We start from the raw sequence: 26798 nt of genomic DNA on the forward strand, positions 1-26798 counted from the left end.
TGAGACGCCCTGGCCTCTGGGTGCAAAGGCCGGCGCCTGCCGCTTTCAACACTCGGGAAGCGCGTTTTAGCTCTCTCTGCCCCTGGCCGGGGACTCAGAGCGCTGAGGCCCCAACCCTTCTCAGCACCCGGCTCCCTTCCTAGGACTGAGGAGCACCCGGGAAGCTTCAGCCACCACACGGAGGCGGCTCCAAGTCCAAACTCCTACCCAGCCTCAGGCAGGGTCAGTGCAGGGCCGCGCAGGGCACAGGTGAACCCTGGCACGCAGCCTCAGGGAGGGAGAGGCTGGACACGACCTTGCCCCCAGCTGGCCCATCAACCCCACCACTCGCCTCCTGAGCAAACGCTGAGGCAGGCTGGGCTCAGTGGCTCAGGCCTGTAATCCCAGCACTTTAGGAGGCTGAGGCGAGCGGATCCCAAGGTCAGGTGTTCAAGACCAGCTTGGCCAACATGGTGAAACCCCGTCTCTACTAAAAATACAAAAACTATCCAGGCATGGTGGTGGCCTGCACCTGTAGTCCCAGCCACTAGGGAGGCTGAGAAGCAAGAATCGCTTGAACCTGGGAGGCAGAGCTTGCAGTGAGAGAAGGGAGGTGGCCACTGCCACTGTACTCCAGCCTGGACGACAGAAAATTAAAAAAAAATGTAAGAACCCACAATGCTGATGCTTTCTGAAATACATTTTATTATCACTGTTCCATTCTGGGGCACTGGAGATGACAGCTGAGAAGCAGGGAAGCTGGAGACCTGAAGCGTCCACCCTTGGCTGTGGCAGCCGAGAGGCCCCTGCAGAGGGCGCCCCAGGCCACACCCAGACACCACAGCCAGCTCACAGTGGGACCAGAGGGCACAGGCTGCGTAGGGGGACTGAGGGTCCCCATTCCTGCCACCTCTCCAGATCATGACCCACAGGATGGGGGCTTCCCTCCCTCCTTCCCTCCCCATGGCCCAGCCCTGGGGAAAGAAGGCAGATACCAACTCAGGACTGCAGCGGGCTGAGGACAGAGAGGGAGGTGGGCTCAGGGTGAAGGCCCCTCACTCGCAGAGAAGGGACACTAGTGGCAGGAGAGGACGGGGAGGCGGGATGGCGGCAGTTAGAGACGAGGCGTTTTGGGTGAACTGTAGTGTTACTCTGGACGGGAGCATGGCCTGGGTCAGTCGAATGAGATGAGCTGGGCCTCGCTGCCCTGTGCTGGAGGCCCCTGTGCCGGCGGCTGCGGGGCCACGGCGGGCTGCTGCTGGGGGGGACCGCCAGAGGGCGCCATCTGTTGGGAGGAGAGTAGGCATGGCCCTGGTCCTCCCTTCCCGGCTGTGGGAGGAAGGCTTTGGTCCCAGCAGAGCCGCAGACCCACAGGAGCCTGTCATCCACGTCCACCGAGTGGAGCTCATGTGGCCTTTGGCTTTCAAGTGCATTCATGATTTTTCCCGTCTCCACTTGTGGACACGTGTCTGCTCTAAGACTCGCATCCTCGTTCTGTCTGCTAAGGAGAGGCCTCGGGTATGCGTCTCCCCGTGTGAGCAGGCGTACGGGACAATCCCCACTGGGGCCAGGAGACCCACCCATAAACCAGAAGGCTGAAGCTGCCCTGCAGATGCCGCTGAGAGGCCCTGGGAATGCCTCACCTGCGGGTATATGGGCTGCTGCCCTGCGAGGTAGGGCTGCTGGGGTGGCAGGGATGTGTCCTGGCTCGGGAGGGTGGTCATGAGATTCTGTTGTGAGAAGAAGCCAGATGTCAGAGAGTAGCACTGTGACCACGCAGCCGGGGGGTGTTTCTGGCTTGCAACAATCCAAAGAGGACAAGAAGAGCCCAGAGAGTTGAGGGGAGGACAGAAGGGGTGGGGCCCACCAAAGGCCGCCAGCCTCACCAAGACCCTCAGTGTCAACTCTGCTCCCCTACCCCGGCCCCTAACAGAGCCTAGAGGTCGCCGTACCTGCATGTTGTAAGGCTGGTAGCCCATGGAGACCGACTGGCTCCCCATGTAGCCCATAGTGCTGGACTGCGGAGGCTGAGAGATGGCCGGGAGGCTCTGCGGGGCCTGGGAGGCCACGTTCTGCGGGGGGAATGGGTGCCATGGGAGAAGGGGCTGGGCTGGCCCTGGAGGTGGGGAGTGGCCTTGCCTGCATACCTGGTAGCCCGCTGTAGGAGTGGGCTGATAGGATGAGTAGGCAGGGCTGGCGGTGGGCCCGGCCTGGGCCTGGGGGGCCGCCTGCGCCCCAGTGGCCCCTGCTGGGTACATGTAGGCGCTCACCATGCTGGGATCTGTGACAAACAAGACAGGTGAGACGGTTCAGCCAGGGCAATGCAGAAGGGAGGAAGGGACACCCTTCTCTTCAGTTTTCCTTTTTTGTTTTTTGAGACCAAGTCTCACTGTGTTGCAGAGACTGGAGTGCAGTGGCGCCACTGGTCAAGGCGGGCGGATCATGAAGTCAGGAGTTCGAGACCAGCCTGTCCAACACAGTGAAACCCCGTCTTTACTAAAGATACAAAAATGAGCTGAGCATGGTGGCGCATGCCTGTAATCCCAGCTAATCAAGAGGCTGAGGCAGAAGAATCGCTTGAACCCGGGAGGCAAAGAGGTTTCAGTGAGCCAAGATCACACTACTGCACTCCAGCCTGGGTGACAGAGTGAGACTCCCATTTGAAAAAAAAAAAAAAAAGTAAGATAAACCAGCAAGGATGGAGAAGAATCCCAGAATGGAATGAAATCAGAAGAACCAAACTGTATTTTAAATGAGTGACATGGTCTGACCAACGGGATGGGAGAGTGAATCCCGGTAACTTCAGAACCCAGAATCTGGACTCCACGGCCTCACGCTACAGATGACAGGAACTACAGACAAATATTACACTCTGGTTAGGAGGCATCGTCTCTACAACGGGCCAGGGCAGCATTCTCGAAATTACTTTTTGTGTATTCTAGGGCCGAGCAAGTAAGTACACTGAAGACAATGCCGAGCAAAACTACACTATGGGATTAGAACTGCAAGTACCAGAATGAATTCAAGGGTTTTCTCTCTCTTTTTTTTTTTTGAGACAGTCTCGCTCTATATGTCACCCAGGCTGGAGTGCAACGGCATGATCTCGGCTCACTGCAACCTCCACCTCCCGGGTTCAAGCCATTCTCCTGCCTCAGACTCCTGAGTAGCTGAGACTACAGGTGCGTGCCACCACACCCGGGTAGTTTTCGTATTTTTAGTAGAGATGGGGTTTAATCCATCCCTGCCTCGGCCTCCCAAAGTGCTGGGATTACAAGCAGCAGCCACCACACCTGGACAAACTCATGGTTTTTGCCATATACAGATAAAGATGCATGTGTTCACACATGCACACACACACCGCACTTTCCAGCTGTGTCTGCCAACCTAGAGCTGTGAGCACACTCAGATCTCAATCTTGGCTTCTAACCAAGATCCAGACCACCCTCCACTAAAAGAAACTAGGGCTCCTTGGAGAAATGGCTGGTTCTAGGGCTGAGAACGTGTAAGAAAAGCACAGAGTATCCAGCAACAGAGACTCAGGAGCGTCCAAAACCCAGGCCGTACCCAAGAGAGAAGCCACTGACGCTTCCCATGGCCACACCTGGGAATCTGGGGCCGGGCATGGTGGTGGGCGCCTGTAATCCCAGCACTCTGGGGGTCCAAGAAGGGCGGATCACCTGAGGTCAGGAGTTTTGAGGTCAGCTTAGGGAACACAGAAAGACCTCATTTCTACAATTTTTTTTTTTTTTTTCTGGGACAGAGTCTCACTCTGTCACCCAGGCTAGAATGCAGTGGCAGGATCTCGGCTCACTGCAACTCCGCCTCCCAGGTTCAAGTGATTCTCTGCCTCAGCCTCCCGAGTAGCTGGGATTTTAGGCACCCGCCACCAGGCCCAGCTAATTTTTGTATTTTTTAGTAGAGATGGGGTTTCATCATCTTCACCAGGCTGGTCTTGAACTCCTGACCTTGTGATCCACCTGCCTCAGCCTCCCAAAGTGCTAGGATTACAGGCCTGAGCCACTGTGACAGGCCTTTATTTTTTTTTAAATTAGCCAGGCATGGTGGCGCACTCCTGTAGTCCCAGCTACTCAGGAGGTTGAGGCAGGAGGACTGCTTGAGACCAGTAGGTCGAGGCTGCAGTGAAACATGATCATGCCACTGCACTCCAGCCAGGGTGACGGCGAGACCTGACTCAAAATAAAGAGTGATAATAGGCCGGGCGCAGTGGCTCACGCCTGCAATCCCACAACACTTTGGGAGGCCGAGGTGGGCAGATCACCCGAGGTTGGGAGTTCAAGACCAGCCTGACTAACATGGAGAAACCCCGTCTCTAAAAATTAAAAAAAAAAAGAGTGTTAATAGAGGACTGCACTCTTTGAAAGAAAAAACGCACGTCTCCACGCTGCTGTAACTGCCGGTAAGTAGGAGAGCAGGAAGAGCACCACCCTCCAGTGGAGAGACAACAGCGTAATTAGAAGGCGCAACCTGGTAAACACTACAATAAACCCAGGCAGCACTGGCAAAAAAAACGGTAGAGCTTGAGGAGTCCAGGCATATCCAGAAAGTCTCCAAGACACACTTGATTACGAGGGGTGACACAGTCACTTCACAGTGAAAACCCCTGGCAGAGCCCATGCAATGGGGCTGAGTGACAGGACACACATCACCTTCTGTGCCGCTCCAAGGAAAAGCAAAGCCCCAGTCACCGCGTGGAGACACCAGACAAGCCCAAGAGGACGGTCTGCCAGACGACAGGCTCTTGGGACAGTTGATGTCACAAAACGCAAAGGCTGACTGGGGAATGTTCTAGATTAAAGGTGACGAGGGAGGGCTAAATGGCACGAGTCACTGGGTGTGCTGTTGGTACAGGATACCAGGGGGACTGCCCACGAGGGCGGAGCCTGCTACAGACTGGACTGGGCAGCCCAGTGCCTGCTGGTTTCAGAAAGAGCTCACTGTCGCATTGGTGGGAGGGCAGCACCCGCCCCCAACTGAAAAGCGGCTCCAGCAGGAAAGCCTGCGCGAGGTCATTTGCATGGAAACAGGAAAAAGCAAACGTGACAAAATTCACATCAAGGCCATCTGGAAAACCTCTGCACCATTCTTACCGCTCTTCTGTAAATTCGGCTAAAATAAAGATGAGAGGAAAAAAGCGACCTCTGCCCCGACCCGTCCTTACCTGCTGCGGTGCCGGGCATGCTGGGGTAGGGGCTGGCGGCAGGGGCCGGCTGGCTCATGTACACTCCATGCATGGGGGAACCCTCCACTGAGCCTGCGGGGCTGAAGGTGCTGGGGAAGCTGGCAGGTCCCGAGGGCTGATAGAGCACGCCTCCAGCTGCAGGCATGGCCTGGAGCTGGGGACGAAGGAGACTGTGGTGAGAGTTGGTCCTCAGCTCACGAGCCCCTGGGCAGTGGGAGGATGGCACATGCCTGGGCGTAGGGCAGGGGGAAGGCGGGCATCTGCGCACGCATCTGGACTGTCTGCTTCTGCTGCTCCAGCCGCAGCTGCCGCTCCTTCTCCTGCTCCTGCAGACGCTGGATGGCCAGCTGCCTCTGCACCTCCAGGTATTCCTGTGCGGCAAAAAGGTGGTAGTCACGCGGTGGGTCCTCAGCCTTCCCCGGCCCGTGGCTGGGCACCCTCTGTGGTCAGCCGGTGAGTCCCGGGCCCGTGGCTGGGCACCCTCTGTGGTCACCCGGTGAGTCCCCAGCCAGCCCCGGCCCGTGGCTGGGCACCCTCTGTGGTCACCCGGTGAGTCCCCAGCCCGTCCCGGCCCGTGGCTGGGCACCCTCTGTGGTCACCCGGTGAGTCCCAGGCCCGTGGCTGGGCACCCTCTGTGGTCAGCCGGTGAGTCCCGGGCCCGTGGCTGGGCACCCTCTGTGGTCACCCGGTGAGTCCCCAGCCCGCCCCGGCCCGTGGCTGGGCACCCTCTGTGGTCACCCGGTGAGTCCCAGGCCCGTGGCTGGGCACCCTCTGTGGTCACCCGGTGAGTCCCAGGCCCGTGGCTGGGCACCCTCTGTGGTCAGCCAGTGAGTCCCTGGCCCGTGGCTGGGCACCCTCTGTGGTCACCCGGTGAGTCCCAGGCCCGTGGCTGGGCACCCTCTGTGGTCAGCCAGTGAGTCCCTGGCCCGTGGCTGGGCACCCTCTGTGGTCACCCGGTGAGTCCCCAGTCCGCCCCGGCCTGTGGCCAGGCAGCCATTGCACCTGCTTCTTCTGACGCATGATCTCCAGCTTCTGGGCCAGCTGGATCTGGCGCTGGCGCTCTGCCTCCTCGGCCGCCCGGCGAAGCTTCTCCCGGTGCTCTTCACGCAGGGCACTCAGCGCCCCCCGGGCATCGCGGATCTGGGCCAGCTTGTCCTGCAGCCCCTCGTAGTACACTGTAGGCAGACAACAGGGCAGCCCTGACCACTCTGGCACAGCGCCGAGATGCTCCTGGGTGCAACGGATGTGCAGATGGGCCACCCTGTGCCCAGCCTTCTGCAGAGGGCTCTGCAGGCCCCGGGATTTGGGGAGGCAGGCGGGGCAGTCAGGGTCATCACTGAGACCACCTTCTGCTGAGACCCTCTGGAGAGAGCCACGGCTTCAGTGGAGGACTCCTAAGATGATCCCAGCACCCTCAGGGGAGGCCCCAGTCTGGGTCTAGTGCGGGATGGCGCTCCCAAGGCCTGGCTGCCCCCGTGCGAGGCCCCGACGGCCGGGACCTACGCCTGCGCTCGTCCAGCTGGTTGAGCAGCTCCAGCAGCTGCGGGTGCATGCCGTTGATGGACTGGAAGAGGGACAGCACGGCCGAGTCGTTGGTGATGCTGCGCCCACGCATGTGGTTGCTCTTCATGCGGTTCACGAAGGTGGTGACGGCGTTCTGCAGCGCCTTCAGGAACTGCTCGTGGCTCTCCTCCGACTCGCCGTTGTGGAACTGTGGCTGCAGGCAGAGCAGGGGCCGGAGGAGTGCAGCCGCAGCCACGGCCTAGCCAGCCTCCCCGGTGGGGCCCTGGACGGAGGCACCCAGCTCCGCTCAGGCCTGGAGCAGAGTCCATCTGCTCCTCACAGGAGCAGCCTCTACTAGAACCCGGGAAGGCGAGGCCCGGGAGGCTGGGTCCTTGTCCGGCAGCACGGCGCTGGTCAGGACGGGGCTGGCTCAGGGCCCTGCTGCCTGGTGGCATGGGGCCTGCCTCCCTCTCCAAGGCCCTGCGCTCTGACAGCCAATCAGCCCAGAAGCCCTAGACAAGGTCAAGGACACATCCAGTGGTTCTAAGCTGCTCTGGAATATTCAGGTCCACAGAGTGGCCTGGGCTCTGGACCACAGCCCAGTGCAGTTTCCATTGGGAGAAGCCACTCTGGGCATGGTGGGCCGGGTCCGGGCCAGGGTGGACACCCTTGCTCTGGAGTGACCTTCTGGTTAGGGCAGGCACCTGTGCCACGTGCCTGGTGCTATGGCCATGTTATTCCCTGGCCTGTGGAGGGAGCCACAGCTTACCTCACTAAAGGGGCCACCAGAGGGAGGAATGGGCTGCGAGTCTGTCTCCGGGAGGGGGTTCTGGAAGAGAAAGAGGAGGGTCTCGGGCCTGTCCCGCATCCACCCCATCCGAGGGACCCTGCACCAGGAACGCCAGGACTGGCGCCCTCACCTCCACGACACTGGCGGGGGCTGCATGTCCCTCCCCGGGCTGGGCAGCCGGCTCTGTGAGGGGCACAGGTGCAGATGGCGTGGGGCTCTTGCGGGCCTCCTCCTGCTTCTTCTCCCAGTAGTTCCGGTTCAGGTACCGTGCAAGCTGCAGGCAACAAGGGGGTCACTCCCAAGGCCACAAACCACGAGAGGACGCGCCCCGCACCGGGCCTTACCTCAGGGTCGATGTCCTCAGCCAGAGGAGCCGATGAGTTCTGGGGAGGAAGGGGCATCGGAGTATCAGAGGCTGACAGGGAGCGGCTGCTCAGGCAGGGACTGGGATGGGGCCGGCGGACGCTGGAGAGCAGAGCCACAGCCTGGGCCCTCCCTCCTGCATTCCTCCGGCCATCGTCGTCCTCTTCCAGATACTTAAGGCTGCACCGAGGCCGGTGCCCCATAGCCATGAGGCTCCTAATCTTGCTATGGGAGGAACAGGGCGGCACCAGGCCAGACCTGGGGCCCCGAGGTGGACACCGGACAGCCCCCACACGGTCCTGTGTGTGGGTCCCGGCCGACAGCCCAGGAAGGAGGGGAGAAAGGAGGGGTGGCTCACTGGGACGGGGCTTTCTGAGCCCCTGCCTGCAGTGGCCTGGCCACTCCACAGAACCTACAAAATGACTTTCTCAACCTGCTGTCCCTGACCCCACTCCCTGCAAATCAGGCTGCATCTTCACCGGCTACTGAGATCGGGGCTGAGGCCAGGGAGAGGTGAGATGGGTGCCCAGAGAGCAAGGCCTTCGATTCCTGTGGGGCGGGAGGCGGGTGGGAGAGACGAGGCCTCACCAGCAAGGCGCCGTCCTCACAGCTGCTCCCGTGTCCTCGGTGCCAAGGGCTGAACCAGGGACCGGGAGGCACAGGGGCCTGGAGCAGCGGGGCTCTGCCCTGATGTCACCCGTGTGCTGGGCCGTCCTCTCTGGGCAGCCAGGGACCCGCATCCCCCACCAGCCCGACTGCCTCCCGGGGGGAGGTGGCCCCAGCCCGAGGCCGCTCACCACAGGAGAAGAATACAGGCTGCTCGCGGGGGGCGCGGAGGAGGCCGAGGGCGCGGGCTCCGCCTTGGGGTAGGAAGTGTATGTGGACTTCTGTCTCTGAGGCAGAATTAAGAGGGCGTCACTCGGGGGCACACGGTGCCCTCTGGCCCCACCGCGGCCACCCCACCTCACCCAGCTTACCAGCCTCTCCTTCTCCTCCGCCTCTGACTGGGACAGCGCCAGGGCCAGCTGCAGCTCCTCCTCCTCCTGCAGGGCCGTCTCATCCCTCTTGGGCGGCAGCTGAAGACGAGTGCGGAAGGTGAGGGGGATCCCGGGGAAGAGAGGCCCACGGGACGGAGGGGACTGAGTACCTGGGACTGCTGAGACAGGGGGCTGGTCAGGTACTCGGGGGGCAGCTCGGTGGTGGAGGTGGCCTTTCCTTCCGCTTTCCTGTGGGTATGAGGGGATGGCGCAGGTGACCACGAGCTGACGCCACCCTGCATCCACCGAAGTTCTGAATCCCACCTCCGCGGGCTCCTGCGTGTCCCCACAGTGATGACAGTGGCTCCATGCCACACGCTAGCCCCAGGGCCCGGGTGAGTCCCTGTCTAAGCCCCGGGGTGTCTCCTGAAAATCAACATTCAGGACACCAGCAAGCCGGCGAAGCCCTTTCTAGGGGCTCAGGACACGGACCACGGCACCATCACCGTGGGTGGGCCCCACCCAAGAAGCTTCCGACACGATGGCACCGTCAGGCCCAGTCAGCTCTTCCAGAGTCCCAGGCGGTCCAGGGCCACACATTCACCGTGCGGTCGCAATTTCAAACCATGCACGCTGACCTTTGACCTGGGGCTCTTTTCTTTTCTTTTTTTTTTTTTTTTGAGACGGAGTCTTGCTCTGTCACCAGGCTGGAGTGCAGTAGCACGATCTCGGCTCACTGCAACCTCTGTCTCCCGGATTCAAGCGATTCCCCTGCCTCAGCCTCCTGAGTAGCTGGGACTACAGGCGTGCACCACCAAGCCTGGCTAATATTTTTATTTTAGTAGAGACAGGGTTTCACCTTGGCCAGAATGGTCTCAATCTCCTGACCTCATGATCCACCCACCTCAGCCTCTCAAAGTGCTGGGATTACAGGCACGAGCCACCACGCCCGGCCGACCTGGGGCTCTTTTCTAAGGGAAAAGTCCACACCAAAGCAGACCTGCACAGCCCCCGGGACGGGGGAACGCTGGCCAGTTTGTCGGGATACCCTGCCATGGAGCTGCTGGGGCACAGCACACTCACGCACGTGGGCAGTGGAGGCGATGGAGGGGACACTGCCATGGCTCAAGAAAAGCTCTTCTCAGTCACAGGAAGAAAAAGGAACTTCCCGGGGCAGCAGCCCATCACCAGACACGGCTGGGTCGATGGGACCCTGAGGAGGGCACGGCCTCGCCCCTGGGGTTCCCAAAGCTAAGCAAGTGGAAGCCTCAGACCTGAACGGAGGGGCATGTCTGGGAGAGACATGTCCCAGGAGCAAGACAGGGAGGCCAGGACATGCTCCAGGAGAAGGGAACTAAGAAGTGACCACGGCCCACACACACCAGGCGTGCACCCAGGGCAGACCCACAGCCACGTTGCGGGGGCCAGATAGCAGAAGCCAGCACCGGGTGGCAGCACAGTCCCAAGCGACCGCTGTGACCAGAGAGCGCTCTCACTCTCAGGGATCACACGCGAAGGTCTGCGTGCATGACATCCGCATTCACGGAAATTCAGTATAAAACTCGTGCGTGAAGGGAGGGTGGGGGGAAAAATAAAAATAAAAAATAAAAAAATAAGAAAACCTGTGTGAGGCTGCATGCGGGGGCTCGTGTCTATAATCCCAGCACTTTGGGAGGCCAAGGTGGGCGAATCATCTGAGGTCAGGAGTTTAAGACCAGCCTGACCAACATGGAGAAATCCCTTCTCTACTAAAAATACAAAAAAACAAAAAAATTAGCTGGGCGTGGTGGCATGTGCCTGTAATCCCAGCTACTCAGGAGGCTGAGGCAGGAGAATCGCTTGAACCTGGGAGGCAGAGGTTGCGGTGAGCTGAGACTGTGCCATTGCAACAACAGCAAAACTCCTCAAAACAAACACAACAAAACCAGCAAAAAACCCTGTGCGAACATGTGTACGTGCGGGAGAGGGGAGGCAGAGTAAACTCTGCGGCAAGACGCCCACCAGCGAGGCCCGGCCGTGGCCCTGCAGGTTCTCCTGCTGCTCTTGCAAGCTTTCTGTAAGCTTTATTTCCAAAACCTGAAATAGAAATGAATCCGAACCCAAACCCAAGCGACAGGCCGGCCAGAGCAGCCTCAGCCCCAGGCCTCGCACACCTATTCGCCTGTCCTCATGTGGGGCAGAGTCCGCAGGAGCGCAGCCGCCCTGGGTTTCCCTTGACCTTTCCAGCCGCTGTGCTGAGGGCCCTCTGGGTCTGCAGGCCTCGGGCACCATGGCCGAGAGGAAAAGGCCGGCCTGGAGGGCCTGCCCCGCCTGAGGCCTGAGCAGGGGACTCACTTGTCCAGCTCTTGTAGCGGGGCTCACACACGCACACCCCGCCTGAGGCCTGAGCAGGGGACTCACTTGTCCAGCTGCTCATAGCGGGGCTCACACACGCACACCCCGCCTGAGGCCTGAGCCGGGGGGACTCACTTGTCCAGCTCTCGTAGCGGGGCTCACACACGCGCACCCCGCCTGAGGCCTGAGCGGGGGACTCACTTGTTCAGCTGCTCGTAGCAGGGCTCACACACGTGCACCCTGCCTGAGGCCTGAGCGGGGGACTCACTTGTTCAGCTGCTCGTAGCAGGGCTCACACACACGCACCCCGCCTGAGGCCTGAGCGGGGGGCACTCACTTGTCCAGCTCTCGTAGCGGGGCTCACACACGCGCACCCCGCCTGAGGCCTGAGCGGGGGACTCACTTGTTCAGCTGCTCGTAGCAGGGCTCACACACGCGCACCTCCTTCTCGATGCCGAACTTGGGGATGGTGGAGTACTTGGAGGAACACTTCCCGCAGAAGATCTGCCCACATGCCCGGCAATGGTGCTGCAAGATGGGGCGGGCAGGCTGGTCACAGACACGGGGGACCCTGATGTGCCACCTGGCCCAGAACTGCCCCATACAGCGCTGAGGCCGGCCTCACAGGCGGGGGAAGGCAGGGGACACTAGGGCCGGGGAACCCAGAGACGCTCCCAGGAGCAGAACGAGTGCCCAGGAGGGAGGACACTGGGGCCGGGGAACCCAGAGACGCTCCCAGGAGTCTCAACGGCAGCCGCCGCTTTGGTGAAAACAGGGTAAGTTAAAAAGAAGTGCAGGCCGGGCGCAGTGGCTCATGCCTGTAATCCCAGCACTTTGGGAGGCCGAAGCAGGTAGATTATGAGGTCAGGAGACAGAGACCATCCTGGCCAACATGGTGAAACCCAGTCTCTACTAAAAATACAAAAAATTGGCTGGGAGTGGTGGCGCGTGCCTGTGGTGTCAGCGACTCGGGAGGCTGAGGCAGGTGAATTGCCTGAACCCAGGACGCGGAGGTTGCGGTGAGCTGAGATCGCGCCATTGCACTCCAGCCTGGGCGATAGTGCAAGACTCTCAAAAAAAAAAAGTGCAAAAAATACACATATACTTATACACACACACACATCAATGCTGCTGATAAAACAAGAACTGTGAGTGCAGTGCGTGCTGGACACTGCTCTGACACCCCAAACCCCAAGCATTCCTGATCGCCAGCTGGAGGGGGCTTCGGCTGGAAGGTGGCTCGCAGGGTCAGAATCCAGGTGGGCTAAGCCACACAACAAAGTGGCCACACAGCCCTGGCAAGCAGGAGAGTGACTGTGGCACACAGCCCAGGTTTGGGACATTACAATCCCTGAGTGAGGCTGGGCCCAGCCAGGCAGCAGCATCAGGCCCACATTAGTGGCCCTCACTGTCCCCATCACTGACACATCACCGCCTGCTGCGAGCTGCACTCACCTCCGAGCCACCCACCAGGAAGGAAAGACCCAGCAGGGATGGTGGCCTCGTGCACGGCAGGGGACCTGGTGTCTGCCCAGGGCTGCAGAGCAGAGCCCCCAGCTCCCCTGGGAGGGAACTCACCTTTCGGGTCATCACCCCAAACTGCACCCTGCACCGGTGACATTCCTCAGCGTCCACCCAGTCCGGGGCCTGAGGAGAGGCACAGAGTCAGGACCACTCGACCCCCGCCCAGCTCGAGGCACACTCGAGGGAGTGGACACAGAGAGGACCCCAGCAGGTTCGACAGCAATGCCCCAGCCGGCCCTTCCCAGTGTCATGGCCTGGGGTGAAGCTGCCGAGACGGAGGCAGGGACTTCTCTCCTCAGAGGAGGTGTCTGTTTTTCTTTCGTAGCCCATAGCCACTCTCAGGGCCCTCGAGCCGCGTCCCCACCTTGCCCAGCAGAGACAGCTGCTGCGCCTCCCTGGGAGCTCAGCCACCGACTCCCAAGCAAGCCGGGCTCCCAGTGCTCCCCTCACACTTCCTCGACAGCCAAAGGACCCCTGGCGGCCGCCCACACTCACTCTCTCGGCAGCAAACATGGCATCGCTCTCTTTGAATTCTGGAAAGACGTGTCCTGGAGAGAGGAGGCCACAGTCACTGCCTGCTCCCGCCTGGCCTGACAGGCCTCCGGGAGCCCCTTCCTCACTCCTGGCAGCTGTGACACAGCAGTGACTGTGTACCCAAGTGAGGGCCTCTGGGCACCAGGACCACCTCCTGCCCCCAAGGCTGGTGTCCCTACGGGGTCTCTGTCCTCGCTGTGGTGGCAGACGAGAGCCAGGCACCGCTGTCCCCTTCCTGAGTTGCTGTTCCCACCCCATCGAGGCGTCAGGCACCTGCGCGGCCCCACCTGCCAAGTGGCTCCCTCGCCCTCTGCTCCCCGGCCAGGGCTCTCACTGTTCCTGAGGACAGGACCTCAAGCTGTTCTTGAAACACAGACCCCAGATAAAATCCAGGCAAGCTCCCACCCCGGGAAGGAGTGAGCACACGCCACCAGCACCCACCACCCCGAAGGTGAGAGCTGGAGACAGCTCATGCAGCCACCCCGAGCGCTACCCGAGTCTCCACACTGGTCCTGCCTAGCCTGCAGCCACGGGGCAAGTGTCTAACTCCTGCAGCAGGGACGTACCATCCCCAGAACCCATCCCATTCCCCACACTCTCGGCCTCATCTTCAGCAGAGCTCAGGGCCGCACAGGACCCGCACGGATGGGAGCGGCCATGCCCACCTCTCTCTCACTGTGTGGGCCCTGAAACACCAGCCGAGACCTCCAAATGCATCCCGAAGCCTCCACCCCTCTCTCCGTGGCCACGACAACCAGGAGGGATCCTTAAGAAACACATCTTAGCTGCCCCGGCCCAGACACCCCCGGAGACCTCCCACCGTGCTCAGAGCATCGCCGAGCTCTGGCCCACAGCCCGGAGGCCTTCGGCGCACAGGCCCAGCCCGCTCTCTCCCCTGGGCACGCCGGCCACCCTTCTGCCCCAGGGCTGAGCGTCCCTCTGCGGGTGTTGCCTGTGCACCCACGCTGGCTCTGGCTTCTGTTCCAGTCTCAACATTCGAGGAAGCTCCTCCAGCGGCCTTCCCTGACTGCACAGCCCAACCCAGTCCCCCAGAAGCCCTGCCACTCAGAAACAGGCTGTCTGCTGCCTGTTCACCTGCGTGTCATCTGCCATGACCGCCTGCCCCGCCCATGGGCCATGGGTCCAGAAAGGCAGGAGCTGGTCTGAGACCGCCCTCACACGCACGGCCTTCCCTGGCTTCAGACCGCCGCCCTCCTCCCTCCCACCACAGGGAGCAGCCCACCTTCCCAGGGCCTGTAACACTGTGCCCATCGGGCCTGACTGCCCAGCAGTCCCAAGCCCCGGCCTGGTCCCAGCGCCGGTCTGGACTCACCCTCCACCTTCATGATCTGGTAGGTGTCCTGGACCACCTTGTACTTGGGCTCGTTGCGGAAGGCATGCGCCCACGCCTGGATCAGGTACAGGATCTTGTTACGGACGCTCACCTCCACTTGTCTCTGCAGGCATGGAGGAGATGGGGAGGGTCGCAGGAGACTCCAGGCCGGCAAACCTCAGCCTCTGAGCAGACGGGGCTGACACAGAGGCCAGGGACGGCCCCCAAGTGGGGTGTGGGGGCCATGCACCCATCTGTTACCAGACCCTGAGTTCAAATCTCATGCCTGTCTATACCTGTCCAAGACCACGGCCCTTCTCTAACCGCTGCCAAAAACCAGGGGCTCACTGGAGCCAAACACCGCTGTGTCTCTGTGCCCCAGACCAACTGTCTCTCTCGTTCCCAAGGGATCCGCCCAGCCAGGGATCCCCGGTTCCAGTCAGCTACCAACAGGCAGGGCCCGGCAGGACTGACAGTGGCGGCATCGTGCTGGGGCTGAGAAGATGGAGACGCTGTGGAGGCCAGGCCGCACCCCTCCTCCAGTTACAGCTGGGGAGATGCGGGAGGGCAGCCGCTCCAGACACACCACCAAATTCAGAGTGGGTGCCAAGCCCCCTGCAGCCACCTTTTCCCCCAGGATAAAGCGCAGCCTGGCCTTGCATCCAGAGGCCTCTCAGGAACACCATGGAGGCATGACGCCGAGGACGGCATGGGATGAGAGGCTGCTTCAAGGAGGCACTGGGGCACTTGCACCACGGCCTGAGTTCCTTTCCAGAACCTCTGCATCCTCATCGGCACCTTCCATCACAGCCCTGCCCCACCCCACAGAGGAAAGGGCGGCCTCAAGAACTGTAGCCTGAGGGACTGCAGGTGCACCAGGGTTGGGCAGGGCCAGACTCCAGCCTCCAGCACCTTCTGACTCTCAGCCAGGACAGGATGGGATGGGAAGCTGGTCAAGGTGATCTGAGAGGCCTGGGCTGTCCACTGAGATCCCCGGGCAGGTTCTCAGCTGTGTGGGTCCAGGGTGGAGTCTCCGATGAGACTCAGGCCCGGCCCACAGGTCGGGACGGAGCGGGAGCAGCCTGACTGCAGGGGACACCCGCTGCAGCACCCCCGCCGCAGGTGTCCCAGCACAATATCCTGGGGAACTGGAGAGCTTGCATGAAGCCCCCACTCTCCAAAACAGCTCCTCTTCCCCACAGACACAACCGATCTTACCAGCCCCCGACTCAGAGCCCTCTCACGCCCCTGCCTGTGGGTCCAGGCCAGGCTGCCCTCGACCATAGCCGCTCTCACACACAATAGCCATCACCACCATGCCCACCCAGCAGCATCTACTGACCTTCCGAAGGACAGCCGATGACTAAGCTGTGCCTCCTGGAAGCTGTCCCCAGGCCCCAAGACTGCTGTCCCCAGGCCCCAAGACCACTGTCACCCTGGTGCTCCAGACACAGCTCCCCAGGACGGCTTCTGCTAAAGCCTTGCCTCCCTGGACTGGGGCTCATGGCCCAGTCTCTCCCACGAGTGAGTGCGTGGAGGCCCTGAGCTCTGCTGAAGGGACCACTCATCTGCACCTGCACGTTCTCTGCCACACCCAGTGCTGGTGTAGGTGCCCAGGAAACACCCGGAGAAGCAAAGATGCCAGCCTGGGTGGCCACCTGCTTCCCTCCGTGTCACCCACCTTCAGCAGATCCTTCAGCTCCTCCATGGTCTGCTTGTTGGCCACCTCATCATGAACGGTCTGGCCGCAGTTCTTCACCACAGACTCCATAACCTGCAGAGCCCAGAAAGGGAAGGGTCAGTGGGCAGGGAAGGGGCCCCTCCTCCTCCTGGACGGATCCACCTCCCTGTGACAGGCCCGTCAGGCCACTGGGCCTTCGGGGAACCTCAAAGAGCAGCGTCTGAGACTCAGCAGCCTGCACCGCACCGCGCCCTCCAACGCCAAGTCTCACGGCCAAGCACAGGGACAGATCCATTTTCGGTGTTCACTCGCACAGCACCAGCTGAAGAAGCGCTCACTCCCTCCCTACTCTCCATCCCTCCGTCAGACCGACCCCCTCCTCACGGCACAGCTCACGTGGGGACCCGAGGCTGAGTGGAAACTCTCCTGCTTGCTGTATGCCCAGGAAGGGGGGCAAGGCCACAGGGCAAACTCATCTTGTGCTGCCATAACCAGTCCCCACTGTGCCTCTGCGGCACAGGGTCTAGTTACCTCCAGGGCGTACAAGGCCACGTGTGGGTTCTTGTCATTGACCTTCTTCTTGATCGAATTCACGGCATATTTTGCTCTAAAAGGGAAACGGCATTGGTAAAAGCAAAGAGAAAAGGGAAAAAAATGGTGTCAGCAACTGAGACGAGAAGTTCACCTGCTGCCAGCTGCAGTGGCTCACACCTGTAACCCCAGAGCGTGGGGAGGACAAGGCAGGAGGACTGCTTGAGCCCAGGAGTCTGAGACCAGCCTGTGCATTATGGCAAAACCCCACCTCTACCAAAATACAAAAATTAGCCGGGTGTGATGGTGCATGCCTGTAGTCCCAGCTACTTGGGAGGCTGAGGTGGGAGGACTGCTTGAGTTTGGGAGGCAGGGGTTTTGGTGAGCTGAGATCATGCCACTGCACTTCAGCCTGGGTGACAGAGCAAGGCTCCGTCTCAAAAAAAAAAAGGTAAGTCTGCTGTCTTAGTCTGTGAGAACCCCGAAGCAAATGTGAACATAACCAGGTATCTGCAAGCTGTACAGAAAAAAACCCTTAATTGTTTCAAGACGTCAAAAATCTTAGCACGTAGACCATGCAATTCTCCACGTAAGAGCCTAATGTGGCCGGGCCCGGTGGCTCACGCTTGTAATCCCAGCATTTTGGGCCAAGGAGGGAGGATCATGAGGTCAGGAGTTCAAGACCAGCCTGTCCAACACGGTGAAACCCTGTTTCTACTAAAAAGTACAAAAATTAGCCAGGTGTGGTGGCGGGCATCTGGAGTCCCAGCTACTCAGGAGGCTGAGGCAGGAGACAAGCCAAGGTCGTGCCAATGCACTCCAGCCTGGGCAACTGAGTGAGACTCTGTCTCAAAAAAACAAAAAAGAGCCTAACATGGTCAGCTAAATCATCGGGAACCAACAGGCACCAAGCAAGCCCAGCTTCGTGCAGGGCCGCTCCCCGCTTCGGGCATCACCCCGCTCACTCACTGTGTGTCCCCTTGCCGGATCAGGTCACAGATCTGCAGAATGGACTCCCAGTCTGTCTCCAGCAGGAGCTGGCTGGTTGCCTTGTCTGAGGGAGAAAATGCGATGAAGCGGGGGGCTCATCCTGCTGGACTCCCCATGCAGCACCCCAGCTCAGCAGCAGGGCAGGGGGACTCCCTCCTTCCCTTTTAGATGTTTGGACCAAATGAAAAACTATGTGAGAATACTCCCGAGCCTGCTGATGAGCACGGAAGTGCCATCCTTCCCAGGGAAGAGTGGGACAGCGTGAGAAGAGAGGACACGCAGTGCTGGTCCAAGCCCTCCCACAACCTACCAGCAAGGTAAAGGCACTCAGCAGAGCGGCGAGGGCACGGCCCTGAGTCACACAGCTCACCACAGACAGAGGGTGATTCACTCTTAAACGTCAAGCCTGGCTGGTTCTCAACAAAGAACTCTGTCACCTGTCCCTCAGAGTCCCCTTTCGCTCAGATGCTCCCCCATTCGATGGATCTTAGCTGAGGCAAGAGCTAGAGAAGCCTGCAGTGTGGACTCCAGGCCCCCCCGCTCCAAGTGCTTTGGGAATAAGGGCAGAAAGGGCCTCCAAGGACGACCCGCCAGCTAATACCTGTCCTCCCCAAATCACTGCTGCTGCTTCCAACAACCGGGACTCGGAGGAGCAGCTCCAGCTCTGCACAGAAACAATCTAACAAGCCAAGCCACGTTCACTTTCAATACTGATTAACCTCTGGCTTCATCCCTGAAGCACTGAACTACCCGTAAGTTGAGACAGTCCGCTTGCAGATGCCCTGGGCAAGGAAGGTGTCTCATTTGAGTTCTCCTTGAAAACCATACTTAACAAAAAGGAAGGCTTGGGGCAGGCCATTAGGACACCCAAGCACCTCTCCCCAAACACAAGGCGCATTTTCACTACGGGGCTACCGGGAACTGCCCGTAGCAGTTCATTTTCCCTCCTAAAACTCGTCAACTCCAGGAGGCTCAGACAGGATCAGCTTTCACCTCTAAAAACCAGAGAAAACGCCTTCCTAAACCATTAGGCGCTTCCAGAAGGCAGTGTGGGAATAAAAGGTGGGTCTGGGACCCACAGCTCCCAAGAGAACTCGAAGGTCCCAGAAAGGACACTGCCAGCTCCACCCTTCTGGGACCAATGTTTTGGGTCAGAAGCCCAAGTGCGAGCCTAATAACATGCGACTGAGTCACCCACTTTCATGACTCAGGCCCTGTGGCCCGCTCGGCCGGGTGCATGTCGGTCAGGGGGAAATCGGCCGAAAACCCAGGCCCGCGGAGGAGCGGGTACCCCGAGCGCCCCGGCGCCCTGCGCAGAACCTCACAACGCCCAGGTTCGCCAACGCCCCACGGCCAAGTCGACGGTCCAGGATCAGCGGCTCCGCGTCCAGGAGGACGGTGGGCCGGGGAGAGGCGGGCGCGGCGACCGGTCCGCGCCCCTCGAGCCCTCCGGGCCGCGCTGACTCAGCGCCGGGCTAGGGCTGCCTGTCGACCTAAGGCCGAGCCGTCGGGCGGGGGCGCGTTACCTAGGAGACGCTCGAAGGTGCCGCTGCCTCGCCCCATGGCGACCTCCAGCCCAGACCCGACGCCGCGGGCGCTCCCTGCTCCGAGCTGGCGCGCCCCCCGACTTCCGCTTCCGCCTTTTCCTCCAGTGCGCGCAGGCGCAGAGCCGAGAGAAGGCGGGATCTTCCGTTCTCCCGCTGACGCTGAGCGCGAATTGGAGCGATCAGCCCTAAGAACCAATCAGCAGCACGGAGGTGAGACCTATCCAATGAGAGCGGGCGATGGGCGAGCTTTGCGCCGCGGCGCCGAGCTACGGGTGCCGGGTGGAGTGAAGGACAGAATGTGTCTCTTGCTGGGAGCCACGGGCGTCGGAAAAACGCTGCTGGTGAAACGACTGCAGGATATCCTTCCGCGTGGGGACCGGACCGGGGATCGGGGGGCACCCAGGCCGGGGCGGGAACTCATCCTTTAGCGGCTCGGGTCCTTCCTTAACCGCTCCGCACAGGTGACCTCCGGAGATGGGAAGGGCGACCTGGGGGAGCCGCCCCCGACACGGCCCACGGTAGGTGTCCGCCCCCGCGGGTGGAGTTGCGCGGGGTCAGCTCTGCGCTGCAGGCTCCCGGGCCTTGACTTAAGGTCAGCCTTCGGGAGCGGGGCGGCGGGGCGGGGACTGAGCTGAGGATGCCTGGCCCGGGATGCAGGGGCCTGCCGCCCTCCACGGGCACTCCTCTCGCAACGGGTTCCCGTGGCTGGTCGCCCACACGGCGAGTCAACTACTGATGGGCGTCGGTCCCTGCTCGCCGTTCCCGAGCCGCGGGGAATGAGTCTGCGGGGTTCAGGCCGCCGTGTCAGGTGTGGCCACGGTGCTCTTCAGGAGCTCACAGCGGGACAGCGGTTGTCTTGGTCTCTGCATTGTGGTTTTTCCTACAGGTGGGCACCAATCTTACTGACATCGTGGCACAGAGAAAGATCACCATCCGGGAGCTGGGGGGGTGCATGGGCCCCATCTGGTCCAGTTACTATGGAAACTGCCGTTCTCTTCTGGTAGGTTGTAATCCTAGATGGGCTTCCTTTCGAGAAGCGTGTCGACTACGTTCCTGTGATGTCCATTCCCCAACCTTGCTATGTGTAGAACGGGGTTTGGGGTTTGGGTTATTTAGTGACTTACTAGTCATGGTAACAGGTCCTACGATAGTATTGCTTCCTGCTGGGCACCCCGTCTGGTTTCTCTGGTGCTTGTGCTCGAAGGCCCACGTTAGAGCTCACGGAGGGCTTGCTGAGGGCAGGGCTGCTGCGCCGCAGAGAACAGATTCAGCCCTGTGTGCTGCTCCCCGGTACGTCTATGTTTATGTTGGATTTATACATGCCTCTGGTTGGCCATCTTGACAAGGCCTGTGCCCAAGATTCCAGGATGGAGAAATGATGGCCACATGAGGACAGAGACTTCCATATAAGTGAAAACAGAAACACTCGAGTGACACTAAGTCGTCCTCATAAAACTCGATTCCCTCTGCTTCTGTTTCTGTCTGTTCCCAAGCTTTGTTTAAAGCTGTTTTGGGCCGGGCGCGGTGGCTCACGCCTGTAATCCCAGTACTTTGGGAGACCAAGGCAGGCAGATCACGAGGTCAGGAGATTGAGACCATCCTGGCTAACATGGTGAACCCCGTCTCTACTAAAAATTCAACAGATTAGCTGGATGTGGTGGTGCGTGCCTGTAGTCCCAGCTACTGAGGAAGCTGAGGCAGAAGAATCACTTGAACTCGGGAGGAGAAGGTTGCAGTGAGCTGTGATCGCATCACTGCACTCCAGCCTGGGTGACGGAGCGAGACTCTGTCTTAAAAAAAAAAAATAAATAAGCCGTTTTGCCCTCCCAGTGCCAGGTCTGTGAGGCCCAGGGGAGGAAGTTTGGCAGGATGTGTCCTTCGCAGCAGGACGTTGCTGACACGTTTCTTTCTCCCCAGTTCATGATGGATGCCTCTAACCCCACCCAACTCTCTGCATCCTGCGTGCAGCTCTTAGGTCTCCTTTCTGCAGAACAACTTGCAGAAGCATCAGTGCTGATACTCTTCAATAAAATGTACGTGTCCCTGAGCTGAGAGGGGGCGGGGGGGATGGGGCTCCCCAGGAGTACAGCCGGGAGCCTGGCTCGGGAGGGAGGTCATGTGGCTGGGGACCAGGGCAGGTGTGTGGCAGCCACTGCTCTGATGGGGCACTTCTTTCACTCCAGCGACCTACCCTGTTACATGTCCACGGAGGAGATGAAGTCGTTAATCAGGCTTCCAGACATCATTGCTTGTGCCAAGCAGGACATCACCACGGCAGAAATCAGCGCCCGGAAAGGCATTGGCTTGGCAGGGGTGCTAGACTGGCTCCAAGCCACCCGCAGAGGCGATGGTTGACTGCGTGGCTGGCCCTCGCTGGGGAGAGGAGGCAGAGGGCAGGGTGGCTTTGCTGCCAGTAGTTTCTTCTCATGGGGCAGAATAACCCAGCGTAGCCCTACATGATGGGTAAACTGAGGCATGCAGAGATGGAAGTTCTTGACATCTGGCCCCTGAAAAAACTGTCCCCAGGCTGGGTGAGCAGGGCCTGCAGGTGGCTGAGTGACCTGCATCCTGGAGTGGTGCTATTGGGGTCGGCTCCTCTTCTGCCAGGAGATCCACTGAACTGTCCCCAAGGAGTGTGGACTGCACAGTGCCACTGAGACCTGGCTTCTTGCTGTAGCACAAGCTCCAACCTGCCTGAGCTGCTGGTGCCCTGACCGCGCATCCCCCACAGCCAGCATGAGGCAGGCGAAGTGAGTGGTAGTAAGAACCAGGCCTGGAGTTAGAAACAAAAGGCAGCCAGGCGCGATGGCCCATGCCTGTAATCCTGGCACTTCGGGAGGCCGAGATGGGCAGATCATGAGGTCAGGAGTTCAAGACCAGCCTGGTCGACATGGTGAAACCTCGTCTCTACTCAAAGTACAAAAATTAGCTAGGCGTGTTGGTGTGTGCCTGTAATCCCAGCTACTTGGGAGGCTGAGGCAGGAGAATGGCTCGAAACGGGGAGGCAGAGATTGCAGTGAGTGAGCCAGGATCCTGCCCTTGTACTCCAGCCTGGGCAACAAGAGCAAGACCCAGTCTTAAAAACAAAGAAACAAGAGCCGGCATTCTCACTAGTTCACTTGTTCGGTAAACAAGTATTGCCCTGAGACGGCCGCAGGTGTCAGGAGGGCTCAGATGAAGCACAGGAAATGGTGGCTGTGGTCCCCACGGTTCCCCAGTGTCCTGCCTTGACTTTGGTTCTCAGCTGTGGCAGCTTGCGGGAGTGTTGATTGACACATCAGTGTCCTGTGGCTGCTGAAACAACAGAAATTTACTCTCACAGTTCTGGAGGCCAGAGCCCAGAGTTGTGTCACCAGGGTGGTTTCCTTGGAGGCGCTCTGAGGGAGCGTCCATGCGTTGCCTGCATAGAGGATGTGGTGATCTTGACGCTCCTGGGCTATGGCCTGCGGAGCCTGTTTCCACGCCCACCTTCACGCGGCTTCTCACCTGTGCCTCTGTGTCCTCTCACAAGGACGCCTGTCACTGGAAATCCAGGGTGATTCCTAGTTACATCTGCAAATGCCCTTTTTTCCGATCCGGGTCGCCTCTGCTTGCTCCAGGGGTTATAACTTGGACACACCTTTTGGGGACCCTCATTTGACTACAGCGATGGAATCAGAAACCCGGAGTCCTGAGGGTAGATATAAATTTTCTAAACATGGTTTCATAGCTGGCAGCCTAGGCGCCTTCAGCCATGGCACCCACCACCCTCTACGGCGCAAAGCTGCTGCAGTCTGCTTGTGGGGAAAGGGGTCTTTGTTCAATGAGGGCTGTGCTCGAGGGCTGGGAGGGGAAAGCTCAGCCCTGTGTGTGCCTCGGGGTGGCTCGGGCTCCAGTCTCTGCTTTCTAGTTGTCATGGGCTCTCAACTGTACACAGCCTGTGCCCTGCTGGGTGCCACCTTCTTAGACACCTTGTGAATCCCCATGCACTGCTCCCCCTGCCCCTCAGCACTATGCCAAGCAGCTATTAGACACCTGAGGTCTCTGTCCTGTTAGTATCATGGGGCGGAAAGATAGGTACCTTTTCACTCACAAGGGTGACAACCAACACTCCTAATAAAATGCAGGTGAGCGAGAGAAAGGCGTTAACAAATTTACTTATTTATTTCAAGCAAGGTCTCACTCTGTCTCAGGCTGGAGCACAGTGGTGGGATCACAGCTCACTGCAGCCTCAACCTCCCAGGCTGTCAGTCCTGAGTAGCTGTGATTACAGGCATGCACCACCATACCTGGCTAATTTTTTGTATTTTTGGTAGAGACGGCCAGGGTCGGGGCGGGGGTTTCGCTTTGTTGCCCAGGCTGGTCTTGAACTCCTGGCCTCAAGTGATCCTTCTACCTCAGCTTCCCAAAATGCTGAGATTACAAACATGAGCCCCCATGCCTGGGCTAAAAGCATAACATGTATTAGTTTTACATGACAGCTGGGTGTGGTAGCGCTTGCATATAATCCTAACACTTTGGGAGGCCAGGGCAGGCAGATCACTTGAGGCCAGGAGTTTGAGAGACCAGCCTGAGCAACGTGGTGAAACTGCTTCTCTACTAAAAATACGAAAATTAACCTGGTGTGGTGGCACATGCCTGTAATCCCAGCTACTTGGGAGGCTGAGGCAGGAGAATCACTTGAACCCAGAAGGTGGAGGTTGCAGTGAGCTGAGATCACACCACTGCACTCCAGCCTGGGTGACAGATTGAGGCTCCTCTAAAAAATAATAATAAAATTTTATATGACACAGGAGCCTTCAGAAATGAAAACCCAAAGACTCAGGGAAAACCTTGTTTCTATGACCTGCCTTGGGGAAAAAGAAGTCTGGTTTCTGTGACTCCTTTTGGGGGATGAAAAGGGGCAGGAACCAGGAAGGACAAAGATCTGGCTTCTGAGGCCTTCCAGTCTCCTCTGGGTCAAAGTGCACCGCCTGCCAAGGTGCCATACTTTGGGGTTTAATGAGCCCTGACGGCAGGTCCTTGCGGATTTCACAAGCAACTTGTGATCCAGGTAACTGGCTTTCAGTCCCCCCGTTTCAGAGGACTTTAGTGAAACCTGGCTGAAATGGCCGAGTGTTACAAGAACCTCTTCAAAGTTGAAATTCATCGAGTTCTTCAGCTGAGGGTGTAAGAACCCCAGATGTGTGTTAGCAAGAGTTAGGAGTTCTGAGTCTTCCCTGCGCGGCCTGGCTCTTGAGCATCAACAGGCCGGAAGCTCACAGTACCCGATTCTCCTGTGGCTCAGCGGGGATGTTCCATAGCAGCATGTTCAGAATGGTACTTAGTCCAGCCTCTAGGGCCTTTTCATGGCCCACACTGGCTTCATGACAACACAGTGAAGTTGTACACCAGCACCTGATGTGTTCAGGACTAGGCGGGGGAACCTTTGTCCCTGAAAACATCCCCTGCTGTCTAGACCAGCCTGCCCCATGGCCAAGGGCAGTGAGAACCCAGGCCACCCCTTGGGTTATACCCTTGCCAGTGCTACAATTTTGCCCTTCGTGGGCAGAAAAGCTCATTTGGCTCAGGGCATAACTGAAAAGAAATACCCACCATGGGCTGGGCACGGTGGCTCATGCCTGTAATTCCAGCACTTTGGGAAGCTGAGGTGGGTGAATCACAAGGTCAGGAGTTCAAGACCAGCCTGGCAAAGATGGCGAAACCCCATCTCTACTAAAAATACAAAAATAAAAATTTAGCCAGGCATGGTGGTGGGTGCCTGTAATCCCAGCTATTTGGGAGGCTGAGGCACAGAACTGCTTGAATCCCAGAGGCGGAGGTTGCAGTGAGCCAAGATTGTGCCACTGCACTCCAGCCTGGACAACAGAGCAAGACTACGTCTCCGAAAAGAAAAAAAATACCATGTTTTTTGCTGTGGGGCATGAAAGTACAGGGAGGTGGGAGGCACAGGTGCCTGCAGTCACCCAGCTGGAGGTGGATGGGCTGTGCTTCACAAGTTGCTTTGAGGAACGTTCCTCTAGTTGGGAAGGAATGCTTTTCCCCGCCCTGGGCTGGACATGCTGATCCTGAATGAGTCCCAAGACCCGGAGAAGCAGTGAGCCTGCGTTGCGAGCCAGCGCTGGTGGCAGCTGGGTTCTGGGTAGGTGGAGCCGACGTGGTCTGGAGCCTGCAGCCACGCTCCAGCACCTCCTCAGGCGGTTTTCAAGGGTGAGTTCTAGCCAGGAGTCCTACGCAGGTGTGGCACGGCACCACAGGGAGGACAGCCTCTGGGTGGGTGGCTAAGGACCCTCCTTCCCTGCTCTCACAGGCTGTGTGCCAAAGACCACTTTCAATGACCCACATTCCCAAAACCATGTCCCAACTTTACTGGCAGTGTCAACTGGGGTGTCCTGCGGGGTGGGCGAGGGGTGCCAGGGACTGGCCTTGTCACCCAGACCCCCACCTCTGTCCTTAGGGTCCCTGTGCTCAGTGGCTGTTCTGGGCCAGGCACCCTCCATCCCCCGCGGTGCCCATGCCGGAGCCCTGGCCCCCACGAGCCCGATTCCCTCCCAAGTCTGTGGGAACTGGAGCTGCTAAGGACACCACTGTTATCAGTTCTCTCTGCTTTTGGATTCTCCTCAGCGCAAATGTACCACCTAGATATGAATTCTTTTTGTTTTAGAAGCAGGGTCTTGGTCTGTTACAGCCCAGGCTGGATGGAGTGCAGTGGCACAGTCACGGCTCACTTCAGCAATGACCCCTCAGGTTTGAGTGATCCTCCCACTTCAGCCTCCCGAGTGGCTGGGGCCACAGGCACAGCGACACCATGTGGCCTGAATTTTCTTTAATGGTTTGGAGTTCCTGTAAAACTAAAGGCTAATCGAAGGATAGCATTATACAGTCTGTGAAATTGTAACAGTAATACTTTTTCCTCAAACAACAATCACATAATCATGTGTGATAGGGTTGGCTGCTCTGGGGAAAATTGGGCTAGTCTGGGAAAATCCTTCCTTGTGGGCTAGTTCACAATAGGCTGCTGTGAGGCCTGTGTGTACACGCAGGTTCCCATCTGGATCACTGGTTTCGTCCGCACCACCAGATTTTGTGCAGACTCGGTTTTCCCTTTACATGGAGAGAGACCAGCACTGCCCCAGAGAGAGCAGGAGGCCCAGGAAGGCCCATCCATGGCCCTCGCCTCTTAAAAGAAACGTTTGCTCTGACTTATGTCCATGTAACCTCCTCCTGAAGACTCTAGAGGTAAAGGGTAAGAAAAGGAGATGGACAAGCTGGGCTCTCCTGGAACCCCAGTACTGTGGGAGGCCTAGGCAGGCTAACCTCTTGAGCCCAGCCGTTCAGGACCAGTGTGCCACTGCACTCCTGCCTAAGTGACAGCAAGACCCTACCTCAAAAAAAAAAAAAAGTCCAGGTACAGTGGCTTACACCTGTAACCCCAGCACTCTGGGAGGCCGAAGCAGGTGGATCCCTTGAGTCCAGGAGTTCGAGAGCAGCCTGGGCAATGTGGTGAAACCCCACGTCTATCAAAAGTGCAAA

General features: G+C 59.0%; 2 protein-coding genes and 1 long non-coding RNA gene across 5 annotated transcripts; 2 read left to right on the forward strand and 1 right to left on the reverse strand.

The window, feature by feature from the left end:
* Positions 1-664: 664 nt before the first annotated feature.
* On the reverse strand, positions 665-19357 carry HGS (hepatocyte growth factor-regulated tyrosine kinase substrate). Its single transcript, XM_012452731.2, has 22 exons — positions 19266-19357; positions 17719-17803; positions 16750-16825; positions 16219-16311; positions 14538-14661; positions 13166-13218; positions 12725-12793; positions 11550-11674; positions 8983-9061; positions 8813-8911; positions 8633-8728; positions 7817-7855; positions 7603-7746; positions 7452-7511; positions 6683-6896; positions 6182-6354; positions 5410-5550; positions 5159-5333; positions 2127-2260; positions 1932-2051; positions 1623-1709; positions 665-1264 (listed from the first exon to the last, which is right to left on the reverse strand). Exons 1-22 carry the CDS (start codon positions 19300-19302, stop codon positions 1154-1156), a joined length of 2334 nt encoding a protein of 777 aa, XP_012308154.2. The 5' UTR covers positions 19303-19357; the 3' UTR covers positions 665-1153.
* On the forward strand, positions 1286-3746 carry LOC135271693 (uncharacterized). The gene is made up of 2 exons (XR_010339829.1): positions 1286-1652; positions 2380-3746. It is a non-coding gene; the product is annotated as an uncharacterized LOC135271693 (long non-coding RNA).
* A 184-nt stretch (positions 19358-19541) lies between the features above and the next one.
* ARL16 (ADP ribosylation factor like GTPase 16) lies at positions 19542-25516 on the forward strand. Of its 3 annotated transcripts, none has more exons than XM_012452733.3 (5): positions 19542-19643; positions 19746-19804; positions 20173-20286; positions 21204-21319; positions 21470-25516. In XM_012452733.3, exons 1-5 carry the CDS (start codon positions 19583-19585, stop codon positions 21639-21641), a joined length of 522 nt encoding a protein of 173 aa, XP_012308156.2. In that variant the 5' UTR covers positions 19542-19582; the 3' UTR covers positions 21642-25516. The 3 variants fall into 3 exon arrangements, with proteins under 3 accessions (XP_012308156.2, XP_064225682.1, XP_064225683.1); XM_064369612.1 differs by having other exon boundaries at positions 19567-19643; positions 21255-21319; XM_064369613.1 differs by lacking the exon at positions 21204-21319 and having other exon boundaries at positions 19567-19643.
* The last annotated feature ends 1282 nt before the right edge of the window (positions 25517-26798 follow it).

The sequence above is a fragment of the Aotus nancymaae genome, unplaced genomic scaffold (genome assembly GCF_030222135.1).
Source record: "Aotus nancymaae isolate 86718 unplaced genomic scaffold, 86718_ANA_hifiasm-v0.15.2.pri h1tg000089l, whole genome shotgun sequence".
Classification (NCBI taxonomy): Eukaryota; Metazoa; Chordata; class Mammalia; order Primates; family Aotidae; genus Aotus; species Aotus nancymaae.